Source organism: Bufo bufo, chromosome 3 (genome assembly GCF_905171765.1).
Source record: "Bufo bufo chromosome 3, aBufBuf1.1, whole genome shotgun sequence".
NCBI classification, from domain to species: domain Eukaryota; kingdom Metazoa; phylum Chordata; class Amphibia; order Anura; family Bufonidae; genus Bufo; species Bufo bufo.
Genome location: NC_053391.1, coordinates 131,504,999 through 131,519,828, shown reverse-complemented (window position 1 = coordinate 131,519,828; position 14,830 = coordinate 131,504,999). Strand labels below are relative to the sequence as shown.

Here is a 14,830-nt window from a genome sequence, read left to right as displayed (position 1 = left end):
GTATCTGTAAGTGATCAAAACTGATCACGGTCAGATCTATAATAGTATTAGTGTCACCTTAGGTCGCCCTCCACCCAAAACGCAGTGTTTGCCCGATCAGGCCTGATCGGTCGCCCACACGTGCGTTCACCCACGCCCGCCCCACCGCAGTGACAAAAAATATATATTTTTTGATCACTGCACATTCATTTTACACGCACTGCGGCGATAAAAAAATCAGTTTTGATATTTTTTATCAACCGCAGCAGCCTCCGGTACTTCGCTAGCCTCCCCTTTGTAAGACAGGTTTGCTTTTTTTCTTGGGTAGTCTCAGGGAATACCCCTAAATTTAGTAGTCCAAGATGTCAAACAGGGGGTATTCTTCTGAAGAGGCCTACAGGATTCTGACCCAGTCGGATGAGGAGTGGGAACCCTCATCTGACGAATCTAGCGGGTCAGAATATGAACCTGTGGAAAGCAGTGGCTCTCTGACCCAAAGTTCGGACGAGGAGGTGGAGGTCCCTGGCAGCACCAGGCGTACCCGGCCCCATGTCGCTAGACCACAGGTTACGCAGGATCCGCTTCAAGAGCAGCAGAGTGGGGCTGTCGCTGCCGGATCACGTGGTGAGGCATACACCAGCAGCGCAGCCCTTCCTGGACCTAGTACCAGCACTGCCGTACAACCTGGTGAAGTAGCGAGCACCAGAAGGGCAGTTGAAGCTGGTACGGTGGCACGTGCACTAGTTACCCCGTCGCAGCCACCGCACAGACAGGCCCGTAGAGCCCCTAGAGTCCCTGAGGTGCTGGCAAATCCTGATTGGCAGTCACCAACTTCAGCCGCACCAGTAGTTCCCCCTTTCACCGCCCAGTCTGGAGTTCGGGTTGAGACGGCTCAAATCGGTTCGGTCCTGGGATTTTTTGAGCTGTTCTTGACTGCGGAGCTCTTGGACTTAGTCGTGGCAGAGACCAACCAGTATGCCACACAATTTATAACCGCAAACCCGGGAAGCTATTATGCCCAGCCTTTCCGGTGGAAACCAGTCCAAGTTTCCGAACTTAAAATTTTTTTGGGCCTTCCCCTCAACATGGGCCTGACAAAAAAGCATGAATTGCGGTCATATTGGTCAACGCACCCAATTCATCACATGCCCATGTTCTCTGCTGCTATGTCCAGGACACGATTTGAGACCATCCTCCGTTTTCTGCATTTTAGCGACAACACCACCTCCCGTCCCAGAGGCCATCCTGCTTTTGACCGGCTCCACAAAATTCGGCCCCTCATAGACCATTTCAACCTGAAATTTGCGGATTTGTATACCCCTGAGCAAAACATCTGCGTAGACGAGTCCCTAATACATTTTACCGGGCGCCTTGGCTTCAAACAATACATCCCAAGCAAGCGTGCCCGGTATGGGGTCAAATTGTATAAGCTCTGTGAAAGGGCCACAGGCTATACCCACAAATTTCGGATCTATGAGGGAAAAGATCAGACCCTGGAGCCGGTCGGTTGCCCTGACTACCTGGGGAGCAGTGGGAAGACAGTCTGGGACTTGGTGTCACCCTTATTCGGCAAGGGGTACCATCTTTATGTGGACAATTTCTACACAAGTGTGGCCCTCTTTAGGCATTTGTTTCTAGAACGGATTTGCGCCTGTGGCACCGCGCGAACTAGTCGCGTGGGCTTCCCCCAACGGCTTGTAACCACCCGTCTTGCAAGGGGGAAGAGGGCTGCCTTGTGTAACGAAGAACTGCTCGCGGTGAAATGGAGAGACAAGCGTGACGTTTACATGCTCTCCTCCATTCACGCAGACACGACAATCCAAATTGAGCGAGCAACCCGTGTCATTGAAAAGCCCCTCTGTGTCCACGACTATAATGCGCTCATGGGAGGGGTGGACTTCAATGACCAGATGTTGTCTCCGTATTTAGTTTCCCGCAGAACCAGACGCTGGTATAAGAAGGTGTCTGTATATTTGATTCAATTGGCGCTGTACAATAGTTTTGTTCTCTACAGTAAGGCTGGGAGAACAGGATCCTTCCTCAAATTCCAGGAAGAGATCATCGAGAACCTCCTTTACCCAGGAGGTTCCGTGGCCCCATCCACCAGTGTAGTTAGCCGTCTACACGAGCGACATTTCCCCAGTGTCGTTCCTGGTACCTCAACCCAACCGTCACCCCGAAAAAGATGTCGTGTCTGTAGCAGGAGTGGAATAAGGCGTGACACCCGCTATTTCTGTCCTGACTGTGCTGACCACCCTGCCCTATGCTATGGAGAGTGTTTCCGGAAGTACCACACACAGGTACACCTAGCATAGGGATTGCATCTCACAGGACAGGCACACAGGGCTATTAGGGCCCATTCACTCACAGCTGCTGCAAACCTCTCCTTTCACCTGGGATAAAGTGCATAACGTACTTCGCCACATCTTTGGGCGATTTGCGCTTTGCACATTGTCCCATGGGGAAGGAGAGGTTTGTTCTATAAAGGTAAAAAAAACTAAACAAAAAAAAAAATACCGGTAAGTAAAAAAGTTAAACGTTCAGTTAAAAAAGTTTAAAAAAAGTTTCTATGTTCTGTTCAACAGTTAATAAAGTTATTGCTTTGCGGCCTGGTTTTTTCTTTTTTGTTTTGTTTTTTTTACCTTTCAGGTGGACCAACCGATCGACTAGCTGCAGCACTGATGTGCATTCGGACAGAAGCATTGCGCTGCTGTCAGATTACACGCAAGTCGGTGTATGCGGCGCTGCAAGACGAGATTTCTCCTCTGCAGTAAAAGATACGTTTGCCGAGGCATATGAGCTGAGGAGGTGGCGGTGTTCATATACTTTGGCAAACACTTTGTATATATAAAAAAAAAAATCCCGGCAATGATTTATTCATCCACATCGATTGATGTGAATGGAGAAATCTGGTTTGCCAGGGCATACGAGCTGAAGTGGGTATGGATGTTGGGCGGAGCTCCTATGTCCTGGCAGACGCCTTTCCCCTCCTTTTTCTTTTTTTGGCAGAGATTTTTTCATCCACATTGATCGATGCGAATGAAGAAATCTGTGCCGTTCATTTTTTTCTTTCAGCCCAGAGGCTGAACGGAAAAAAAAAATCTCATTACCCGTATGCTCAATATAAGGAGAATAGCAGAAACTCCTAATGCTGGGCATACATGTAATGATTGCGGAGACCCTCAAATGCCAGGGCAGTACAAACACCCCACAAATAACACCATTTTGGAAAGAAGACACCCCAAGGTATTCGCTGAGGGGCATATTGAGTCCATGAAAGATTGAAATTTTTGTCCCAAGTTAGCGGAAAGGGAGACTTTGTGAGAACAAAATCAAAAAATCAATTTCCGCTAACTTGTGCCAAAATTATTTTTTTTCAATGAACTCGCCATGCCCCTCATTGAATACCTTGGGGTGTCTTCTTTCCAAAATGGGGTCACATGTGGGGTATTTATACTGCCCTGGCATTTTAGGGGCCCCAAAGCGTGAGAAGAAGTCTGGTATCCAAATGTCTAAAAATGCCCTCCTAAAAGGAATTTGGGCCCCTTTGCCCACCTAGGCTGCAAAAAAGTGTCACACATCTGGTATCTCCGTACTCAGGAGAAGTTTAGGAATGTGTTTTGGGGTGTCTTTTTACATATACCCATGCTGGGTGAGATAAATATCTTGGTCAAATGCCAACTTTGTATAAAAAAATGGGAAAAGTTGTCTTTTGCCAAGATATTTCTCTCACCCAGCATGGGTATATGTAAAATGACACCACAAAACACATTCCCCACCTTCTCCTGAGTACGGAGATACCAGATGTGTGACACTTTTTTGCAGCCTAGGTGGGCAAAGGGGCCCACATTCCAAAGAGCACCTTTCGGATTTCACAGGTCATTTACCTACTTACCACACATTAGGGCCCCTGGAAAATGCCAGGGCAGTATAACTACCCCACAAGTGACCCCATTTTGGAAAGAAGACACCCTAAGGTATTCCGTGAGGGGCATGGCAAGTTCCTAGAATTTTTTATTTTTTGTCACAAGTTAGTGGAAAATGATGATTTTTTTCATACAAAGTCTCATATTCCACTAACTTGTGAAAAAAAATAAAAACTTCCATGAACTCACTATGCCCATCAGCGAATACCTTGGGGTCTCTTCTTTCCAAAATGGGGTCACTTGTGGGGTAGTTATACTGCCCTGGCATTCTAGGGGCCCAAATGTGTGGTAAGGAGTTTGAAATCAAATTCTGTAAAAAATGACCTGTGAAATCCGAAAGGTGCTCTTTGGAATATGGGCCCCTTTGCCCACCTAGGCTGCAAAAAAGTGTCACACATCTGGTATCTCCGTACTCAGGAGAAGGTGTGGAATGTGTTTTGGGGTGTCATTTTACATATACCCATGCTGGGTGAGAGAAATATCTTGGCAAAAGACAACTTTTCCCATTTTTTTATACAAAGTTGGCATTTGACCAAGATATTTATCTCACCCAGCATGGGTATATGTAAAAAGACACCCCAAAACACATTCCTCAACTTCTCCTGAGTACGGAGATACCAGATGTGTGACACTTTTTTGCAGCCTAGGTGGGCAAAGGGGCCCACTTTCAAAAGAGCACCTTTCGGATTTCACAGGTCATTTTTTACAGAATTTGATTTCAAACTCCTTACCACACATTTGGGCCCCTAGAATGCCAGGGCAGTATAACTACCCCACAAGTGACCCCATTTTGGAAAGAAGAGACCCCAAGGTATTCGCTGATGGGCATAGTGAGTTCATGGAAGTTTTTATTTTTTGTCACAAGTTAGTGGAATATGAGACTTTGTATGGAAAAAAAAAAAAAAAAATCATCATTTTCCACTAACTTGTGACAAAAAATAAAAAATTCTAGGAACTCGCCATGCCCCTCACGGAATACCTTGGGGTGTCTTCTTTCCAAAATGGGGTCACTTGTGGGGTAGTTATACTGCCCTGGCATTCTAGGGGCCCAAATGTGTAGTAAGGAGTTTGAAATCAAATTCTGTAAAAAATGACCTGTGAAATCCGAAAGGTGCTCTTTGGAATATGGGCCCCTTTGCCCACCTAGGCTGCAAAAAAGTGTCACACATCTGATATCTCCGTACTCAGGAGAAGTTGGGGAATGTGTTTTGGGGTGTCTTTTTACATATACCCATGCTGGGTGAGATAAATATCTTGGTCAAATGCCAACTTTGTATAAAAAAATGGGAAAAGTTGTCTTTTGCCAAGATATTTCTCTCACCCAGCATGGGTATATGTAAAATGACACCCCAAAACACATTCCCCACCTTCTCCTGAGTACGGAGATACCAGATGTGTGACACTTTTTTGCAGCCTAGGTGGGCAAAGGGGCCCATATTCCAAAGAGCACCTTTCGGATTTCACAGGTCATTTTTTACAGAATTTGATTTCAAACTCCTTACCACACATTTGGGCCCCTAGAATGCCAGGGCAGTATAACTACCCCACAAGTGACCCCATTTTGGAAAGAAGAGACCCCAAGGTATTCGCTGATGGGCATAGTGAGTTCATAGAACTTTTTATTTTTTGTCACAAGTTAGTGGAATATGAGACTTTGTAAGAAAAAAAAATCAAAAAAAAAAATCATCATTTTCCGCTAACTTGTGACAAAAAATAAAAAGTTCTATGAACTCACTATGCCCATCAGCGAATACCTTAGGGTGTGTACTTTCCGAAATGGGGTCATTTGTGGGGTGTTTGTACTGTCTGGGCATTGTAGAACCTCAGGAAACATGACAGGTGCTCAGAAAGTCAGAGCTGCTTCAAAAAGCGGAAATTCACATTTTTGTACCATAGTTTGTAAACGCTATAACTTTTACCCAAACCATTTTTTTTTTACCCAAACATTTTTTTTTTATCAAAGACATGTAGAACAATACATTTAGAGCAAAATTTATATATGGATGTAGTTTTTTTTTGCAAAATTTGACAACTGAAAGTGAAAAATGTCATTTTTTTGCAAAAAAATCGTTAAATTTCGATTAATAACAAAAAAAGTAAAAATGTCAGCAGCAAAGAAATACCACCAAATGAAAGCTCTATTAGTGAGAAGAAAAGGAGGTAAAATTCATTTGGGTGGTAAGTTGCATGACCGAGCAATAAATGGTGAAAGTAGTGTAGGTCAGAAGTGTAAAAAGTGGCCTGGTCTTTCAGGGTGTTTAAGCACTGGGGGCTGAAGTGGTTAAACAACACAATATAACTCCAAGTCAATCACACTTCTGTGAAATCAAACTGTCCACTTAGGAAGCAACACTGAGTGACAATCAATTTCACATGCTGTTGTGCAAATGGGATAGACAACAGGTGGAAATTATAGGCAATTAGCAAGACACCCCCAATAAAGGAGTGGTTCTGCAGGTGGTAACCACAGACCACTTCTCAGTTCCTATGCTTCCTGGCTGATGTTTTGGTCACTTTTGAATGCTGGCGGTGCTTTCACTCTAGTGGTAGCATGAGACGGAGTCTACAACCCACACAAGTGGCTCAGGTAGTGCAGCTTATCCAGGATGGCACATCAATGCGAGCTGTGGCAAGAAGGTTTGCTGTGTCTGTCAGCGTAGTGTCCAGAGCATGGAGGCGCTACCAGGAGACAGGCCAGTACATCAGGAGACGTGGAGGAGGCCGTAGGAGGGCAACAACCCAGCAGCAAGACCGCTACCTCCGCCTTTGTGCAAGGAGGAACAGGAGGAGCACTGCCAGAGCCCTGCAAAATGACCTCCAGCAAACCACAAATGTGCATGTGTCTGCTCAAACGGTCAGAAACAGACTCCATGAGGGTGATATGAGGGCCCGGCGTCCACAGGTGGGGGTTGTGCTTACAGCCCAACACCGTGCAGGACGTTTGGCATTTGCCAGAGAACACCAAGATTGGCAAATTCGCCACTGGCGCCCTGTGCTCTTCACAGATGAAAGCAGGTTCACACTGAGCACATGTGACAAACGTGACAGAGTCTGGAGACGCCGTGGAGAACGTTCTGCTGCCTGCAACATCCTCCAGCATGACCGGTTTGGCATTGGGTAAGTAATGGTGTGGGGTGGCATTTCTTTGGAGGGCCGCACAGCCCTCCATGTGCCTGCCAGAGGTAGCCTGACTGCCATTAGGTACCGAGATGAGATCCTCAGACCCCTTGTGAGACCATATGCTGGTGCGGTTGGCCCTGGGTTCCTCCTAATGCAAGACAATGCTAGACCTCATGTGGCTGGAGTGTGTCAGCAGTTCCTGCAAGACGAAGGCATTGATGCTATGGACTGGCCCGCCCGTTCCCCAGACCTGAATCCAATTGAGCACATCTGGGACATCATGTCTCGCTCTATCCACCAACGTCACGTTGCACCACAGACTGTCCAGGAGTTGGCAGATGCTTTAGTCCAGGTCTGGGAGGAGATCCCTCAGGAGACCGTCCGCCACCTCATCAAGAGCCATGCACAGGCGTTGTAGGGAGGTCATACAGGCAAGTGGAGGCCACACACACTACTGAGCCTCATTTTGACTTGTTTTAAGGACATTACATCAAAGTTGGATCAGCCTGTAGTGTGTTTTTCCACTTTAATTTTGAGTGTGACTCCAAATCCAGACCTCCATGGGTTGAAAAATTTGATTTCCATTTTTAATTTTTGTGTGATTTTGTTGTCAGCACATTCAACTATGTAAAGAACAAAGTATTTCAGAAGAATATTTAATTAATTCAGATCTAGGATGTTATTTTTGTGTTCCCTTTATTTTTTTGAGCAGTGTATATGTACTATATGATGTCTGATTTTCATTTTTTACAATAATCATGAGATAACGCATTTAAGGTATTTTATGAACTTCCAGAAAAATCTTATACTATATGTATTTTTAACAATCTGCTTACCTTCTGTTCTTTCTGTAGCTCCAGAGGTTCTGAAACTAGACCCCCTCACAGCGCATCCACTTCTGGAGCTGTCCAGAGGAGATACCGTGGTGCAGTGCAAGTCACTCGCTGGCCGTCGTGGCAGCAATCCAGAGGGCTTTGAAAACAGCAGCTGTGTGCTGGCAACCCGTGGCTTTTCCACAGGCAAGCATTACTGGGAAGTAATCGTTGGCGCCAAACAGAAGTGGAGAATCGGCGTGGTGAAGGGCACAGTAAGCCGTAAAGGAAAGATGATTCGATCGCCAGAAGCAGGAGCATGGCTCATTGGCTTTAAAGAAGGACGTTATTACGAAGCCTTCACATCTCCCAGTGTCTATCTGCCCATCCAAACCCGTCCGCAGCGCATTGGCATTTTCTTAAATTATGAGAAAGGGGAGCTTACATTTTATAATGCAGACAGCCCGGATGAACTGATACCTCTATATACATTTCGTGCCGAATTCCACGGAAAGCTTTACCCTGTTCTGGATGTTTGCTGGCAAGAGAGGGGAACCAATCCTCAACCTCTGATACTGCCTATGTCAGCAGCCATCAAAGCTCCATGATTGTGTTAACAGTTCACCTACAGTTGCAAGAAAAAGTATGTGAACCCTTTGGAATGATATGGATTTCTGAACAAATTGGTCATAAAATGTGATCTGATCTAAGTCACAACAATAGACAATCACAGTCTGTTTAAACTAATAACACACAAAGAATTAAATGTTACCATGTTTTTATTGAACACACCATGTAAGCATTCACAGTGCAGGTGGAAAAAGTATGTGAACCCTTGGATTTAATAACTGGTTGAACCTCCTTTAGCAGCAATAACTTCAACCAAACGTTTCCTGTAGTTTCAGATCAGACGTGCACAACGGTCAGGAGCAATTCTTGACCATTCCTCTTTACAGAACTGTTTCAGTTCAGCAATATTCTTGGGATATCTGGTGTGAATCGCTTTCTTGAGGTCATGCCACAGCATCTCAATCAGGTTGAGTTCAGGACTCTGACTGGGCCACTCTAGAAGGCGCATTTTCTTCTGTTTAAGCCATTCTGTTGTTGATTTACTTCTATGCTTTGGGTCGTTGTCCTGTTGCAACATCCATCTTCTGTTGAGCTTCAGCTGGTGGACAGATGGCCTTAAAGAAGACCTTTCACCAGAATAAAGTATCTAAACTGACTATACAGACGTGTAGAGCGGCTGCCCAGGGATCCCCCTGCACTTACTGTTATCCCCGGCGCCGCTCCGTTCTCCGGTTATAGCCTCCGGTATATTCATAGTTAGGCTCCACCCAGTGGAACCTGCCGGCGTCTCTTTCTCCTATGCTGTAGCGCTGGCCAATCGCAGCGCTCAGCTCATAGCCAGGCTATGAGCTGAGCGCTGCGATTGGCCAGCGCTACAGCATAGGAGAAGGAGACCGCTGCAGGTTCCACTGGGTGGAGCCTAACTATGAATATACCGGAGGCTATAACCGGAGAACGTAGCGGCGCCCGGGGATAACAGTAAGTGCAGGGGGATCCCTGGGCGCCGCTCTACACGTCTGTATAGTCAGTTTAGATACTTTATTCTGGTGAAAGGTCCTCTTTAAGTTCTGCAAAATGTCTTGATAAACTTGGGAATTCATTTTTCCTTCGATGATAGCAATCCGTCCAGGCCCTGACGCAGTAAAGCAGCCCCAAACCATGATGCCCCCACCACCATACTTCACAGTTGGGATGAAGTTTTGATGTTGGTGTGCTGTGCCTCTTTTTCTCCACACATAGTGTTGTGTGTTTCTTCCAAACTCAACTTTGGTTTCATCTGTCCACAGAATATTTTGCCAGTACTGCTGTGGAACATCCAGGTGCTCTTGTGCAAACTGTAACCGTGCAGCAATGGGTTTTTTTTGACAGCAGTGGCTTCCTCTGTGGTATCCTCCCATGAAATCCATTCTTTTGTAAGTCTTTAGCTGACACTCTAGGATTCTTCTTCATCTCATTGAGCAGTCTGCGCTGTGCTCTTGCAGTCATCTTTACAGGAAGGCCAGTCCTAGGAAGAGTAGCAGCAGTGCTGAACTTCCTCCATTTATAGACAATTTGTCTTACCGTGGATTGATGAACAGCAAGGCTTTTGGAGATACTTTTATAACCGTTTCCAGCTTTATGCAAGTCAACAATTCTTAATCATAGGTCTTCTGAGAGCTCTTTTGTGCGAGGCATCATTCACATCAGGCAATGCTTCTTGTGAAAAGCAAACCCAGAACTGGTGTATGTTTTTTTTATAGGGCAGGGCAGCTGTAACCAACACCTCAAATCTCATCTCATTGATTGGACTCCAGTTGGCTGACACCTCACTCCAATTAGCTCTTGGAGATGTCATTAGTCTAAGGGTTCAAATACCTTTTTCCACCTGCACTGTGAATGTTTACATGGTGTGTTCAATAAAAACATGGTAACATTTAATTCTTTGTGTGCTATTAGTTTAAGCAGACTGTGATTGTCTATTGCTGTGACTTAGAAGAAGATCAGATCACATTTTATGACCAATTTGTGCAGAAACCCATATCATTCCAAACGGTTCACATACTTTTTTTGCAACTGTATTGCATTCCGAATATTAGGGCTTGTACAGGAAGAAGTATATTAAAATCTAACTCTACAAATTTATGTTAAAGGGAACCTGTCATCAACTTTATGCTGCCCATACTAATGGCAGAATAAAGTAGAGACAGGTGAGCTGATTTCAGCGGTCTGTCATTTATAAGTAAAAAGTAAGTGGTTGCCGAGAACCAACATCACAATCATTGCAGACTGGGCCTGGAAAAGAGTCCTGGACACCTGAGAAGAGTCATGGTTATTCATGAATTCCTGCTCTCCCTGCTGATGACTGACAGTCTTCTACCAAGTTTTCTCCCTTTCTCTCTAGGAGAGAACTGCCAATCATCAGCAGATGGGCGAGAGAGCAGGAGATTAGGAATAACCAGGACTCTTCTCAAGTAGTTTTGACTCTTTTCAAGGCCTGAGCTGCAATGATTGTGATGCAGGTTCTCAGCAACCACTTAATATTAGCTCATGAGTGACACACCACTGAAATCTGCATTTCTGTCACTATATTGATATATTTTGATATACTGATTAAAATATATTGGCTAAGAGTCTCAGATTTTATTGCATCAGAGTGAGGGCTTAGTCCATATATAATGCTTGCATCTATTTTGTTGCATTATTATCTCTTTTTTTTGTGATTTTTTTCATAAATGTAGCCAGGGACATCCGCATATTTATTTATCATATTGTGCAGGATGTGTTTATCTTTTTCTGTGATTTACCCTCAGTATAGGTCACTAATAGGAGATAGTCGGGGATCCGACTCCTGGCACCCCCGCTGATCATTTAAATAGACGGCGCTGTGCTTGGTAAGCTGCTCCACTGCCTCACCGGAGCTGATCCTGAGGATAGCCCATCAGTATTAAAATCCCAGAAAACCCCTTTCATAGATCACATACAAACACAGAAGATTATATCAGAATTGCAGCCAAGCAGATGAGTCTCATCTAGGTACCCCATATACTGTAGATCGCACTGCTCTTTAGGTAACATAAAACCATCTATATATGCATAGAGCCTGGTCTAGGAGAGGGCCTGTCCTGTCCCCTGTCCTGACATCTCTGTTCAGTAACTTGCATTCCCCCTGTAATAACAATTCTGGACCATCTCTTCTTATGACTCTATGTTCTGCCATTCCTTTATTATTCCTGTTAGAAGTTCTGAATGAATTACTAGCAGTTTGCAATGAAAGTCTAGATGGGTGTTACCAGTTGGGGGTCCCTGCACAGTCTGACACTCAGTCCTGATTGGATAGTGTCAGACTGTGCAGGGACAAATCCCCAACTTGTAACACCCATTTGGACCTTCATTGCATATTGCTAGTAAGTCATTCAAAACTTCTAGCAGGAATAATAAAGGGATGGCACATCATAGAGTCATATGAATAGATGCTCCAGAACTGTTCTTACATGGGCAATACATGTTATTGCTAAAACAGACGTGTCAGGAGAGGAAGCAGGTTCTCTGCTTATGGGACTGATGGTGTATACCACTTTTTATGGGCACATTAGGTACAAGTTAGTGATCGGGCTCGCACGCCTTGTGTGGAAAAGGTGGTATTCATAAACTGTATCTCATTTGGGTGAAGATCTGAAGCTAAATTTACAAATGTTGCTGCTCCACAATGTGATCAATGCTGTACTGTAACCTATAGCTAAACACGATAACTCCATCAAGAACTAGTAATGTCCGCACATAGAAGAATGTCATTCCTGCATCTATATCTTGTGGACACTACCGCTGTAATAAATAGCAGTAAAGAAATGGCATCTGATTATAAAACCAACAGAAAAGGATACCGCTGTATAGCACAATCTCTGTATATATTTCATGATATACACCACTGTTAGGAAATCAACCTGTCTGTAAAATGTGTAATATTCACTGTAATATAAAGGCCATTCATAATTAAAAACAATGGTGTTATTCACTGAATTTTATGGGTTTACAGTTGATTTCAATGGGAAAGGCAGTCGCTAATGATGACTAGAGGTTGTCAGGCTCCGTTTCCTGATAGGTGAGGGTGTTTATAGCATAAATGTCTAAGATATGAACACCCCTTTAACAATCTTATGTATGGGTTCTGGCAGACCATAATCCATTGTCTGGAAATAAGTGGATTGGCTGTACTGGAATTTTTTTATCCAGTCCCCGTTTGCTTATGCACAAAACTGCAATCAGAAGTGGACAGGACGTAGCTATGGCGGCTCCCTAGTTCAAGATAGAATCACAAGTCACAGTTTTTCATGCACATTTTCTGAGCAAAGTCAGGAGTGGATCCAAAAAGAAAGAAAAGTATTACAAAAAAACAGATACATGTCTACTCCTGTGTTTGGCTGAAGAAAAAAAATGCACGTGTGATTCCAGAGCACTGGCCGTACGTTAGCCAATATTAATTAATTGGCCTAAAGGCCTCCCGTGTCTCTGGTTATCCCATTCAAAGCAGAAAATTAAAAGGGGCTGTTCCATTAAAGGGGTTGTCTGGTTTCAGAGCTGGACCAGGCCATATCCCCATTTTCACCCAGGCAGCCCCCTAACATTTCATGCTCCTATGCTCTCCTTTGCCCAGCGCTGAATCTCAGCTTTTTATGGAGATCCGGTGATGTACCGGGCTCTCCATAGGGACTGCTAGAGGGAGGCTTCCACCTAGCAGTGAGCCTGGTGATGTCACCGGCACTTATGGGCAGGCTTTAGCGTTGCCCTAGCCTGAAAAACAGCTAGGGCAGAACTAAAGGCGGCCCATCAGTGTCGGTGACGTCCCCGGAAACACTGCTAGGCAGAAGCCTCCGTCTAGCAGTGTGACGGAGCTCCGATGCTCATGTTAGAGGGGCCGGAGGGGTGAAAATGGGGATATGTCCGGGTTCAGCTCTGAACCCGGACAACCCCTTTAAGATATCTTATTTCCAATTCATCAGCGAGAGTCTGACCACTAGGTCTGATCACAAGATCAGGGGCCCATGTTCACCCATTTAAATGGAGCAACGGCCACACCCGAGTGCTGCCGTCCATTGCTCTATAGGACTCCCTAAGATAGCCAAGCGCTTGTACTCGGCTGTCGCCAGCATTCCCGTAGAGTTGGAGTGGCAGACATGCATGCGTGTCTGCTTCTCCGTTTAAACAGGGGAGCACAGGTCCCTGTTCTCATGGTCAATAGGAGACCCAGGGATCAGACCCCCATCAATAAAACAGCTGTCTTAAAGGGGTTACACCATTATTGATGTAAAATATGAAAATCATACATTCTCTAGTACATGACAATACCATTCTAACAAAGCTAGAACTGGCCCTGCACCTCACATGCATCCAGAGATCTCCACATTCATTGCTCCAATTGCTGTGTTAATTATCTTCAGCCTGGCAGCTCAGGGGTGTGTCCTTTCTTAGGTAGCTCTCTCTCTCTGTAAGGCCCCTTTCACATGGGCGAGATTTCCGAGCGGGTGCAATGCGTGAGGTGAACGCATTGCACCCGCACTGAATCCGGACCCATTCATTTCTATGGGGCTGTGCAGATGAGCGGTGATTTTCACGCATCACTTGTGCGTTGCATGAAAATCGCAGCATGCTCTATTTTGTGCGTTTTTCACGCAACGCAGGCCCCATAGAAGTGATTGGGGCTGCATGAAAATCGCAAGCATCCGCAAGCAAGTGCGGATGCAGAGCGATTTTCACGCACGGTTGCTAGGAGACAATCGGAGACACGGTTGCTAGGAGACAATCTTAAAACAGAATGCATAGTACAATAGGGCTGGAGGGGTTAAAAAAAAAATATATTTTTTTTTTTTACTCACCTTAATCCACTTGTTCGTGCAGCCCGGCTTCTCTTCTGCCTTCATCTGTGAGGAAAAGGACCTGTGGTGACGTCACTGCGCTCATCACATGGTCCGTCACATGAACCATCACCATGGTAATGGACCATGTGATGAGCGCAGTGACGTCATCAAAGGTCCTATTCCTACTGCACAGCAAAGATGAAGACAGAAGAGAAGCCTGGCTGCGCGAACAAGTGGATTAACCACTTCCCATCTGGGCCCTTTGCCCCCTTCCTGACCAGGCCAAATTTAGCAAAACGGACATATCTCACTTTATGTGGTAATAACTTTGGAACGCCTTTTTTTATCCAAGTCATTCAGAGATTGTTTTCTCGTGACACATTGTACTTCATGATAGTCATAAATTTGAGTCAAAATATTTCACCTTTATTTATGAAAAAATCCCAAATTTACCCAAAAATTTAAAAAAATCGCAATTTTCTAAATTTCAATTTCTCTGCTTTTAAAACAGAAAGTGATACCTCATAAAATATTTATTATTTAACATTCCCCATATGTCTACTTTATGTTGGCATCATTTTGGAAATGTCAT

General features: G+C 44.8%; 1 protein-coding gene across 2 annotated transcripts in view; it reads left to right on the top strand.

The window, feature by feature from the left end:
• The window catches only part of TRIM50 (tripartite motif containing 50), a 36,134-nt gene extending 27,653 nt beyond the window's left edge, over positions 1-8,481 (top strand). For both annotated transcript variants that reach the window (XM_040423590.1, XM_040423591.1), the window contains exon 6: positions 7,880-8,481. In XM_040423590.1, the coding sequence (XP_040279524.1) occupies positions 7,880-8,445 (566 nt within the window). In that variant the 3' untranslated portion in view covers positions 8,446-8,481. The remainder of the gene's footprint in view (positions 1-7,879) is intronic.
• Positions 8,482-14,830: the final 6,349 nt, after the last annotated feature.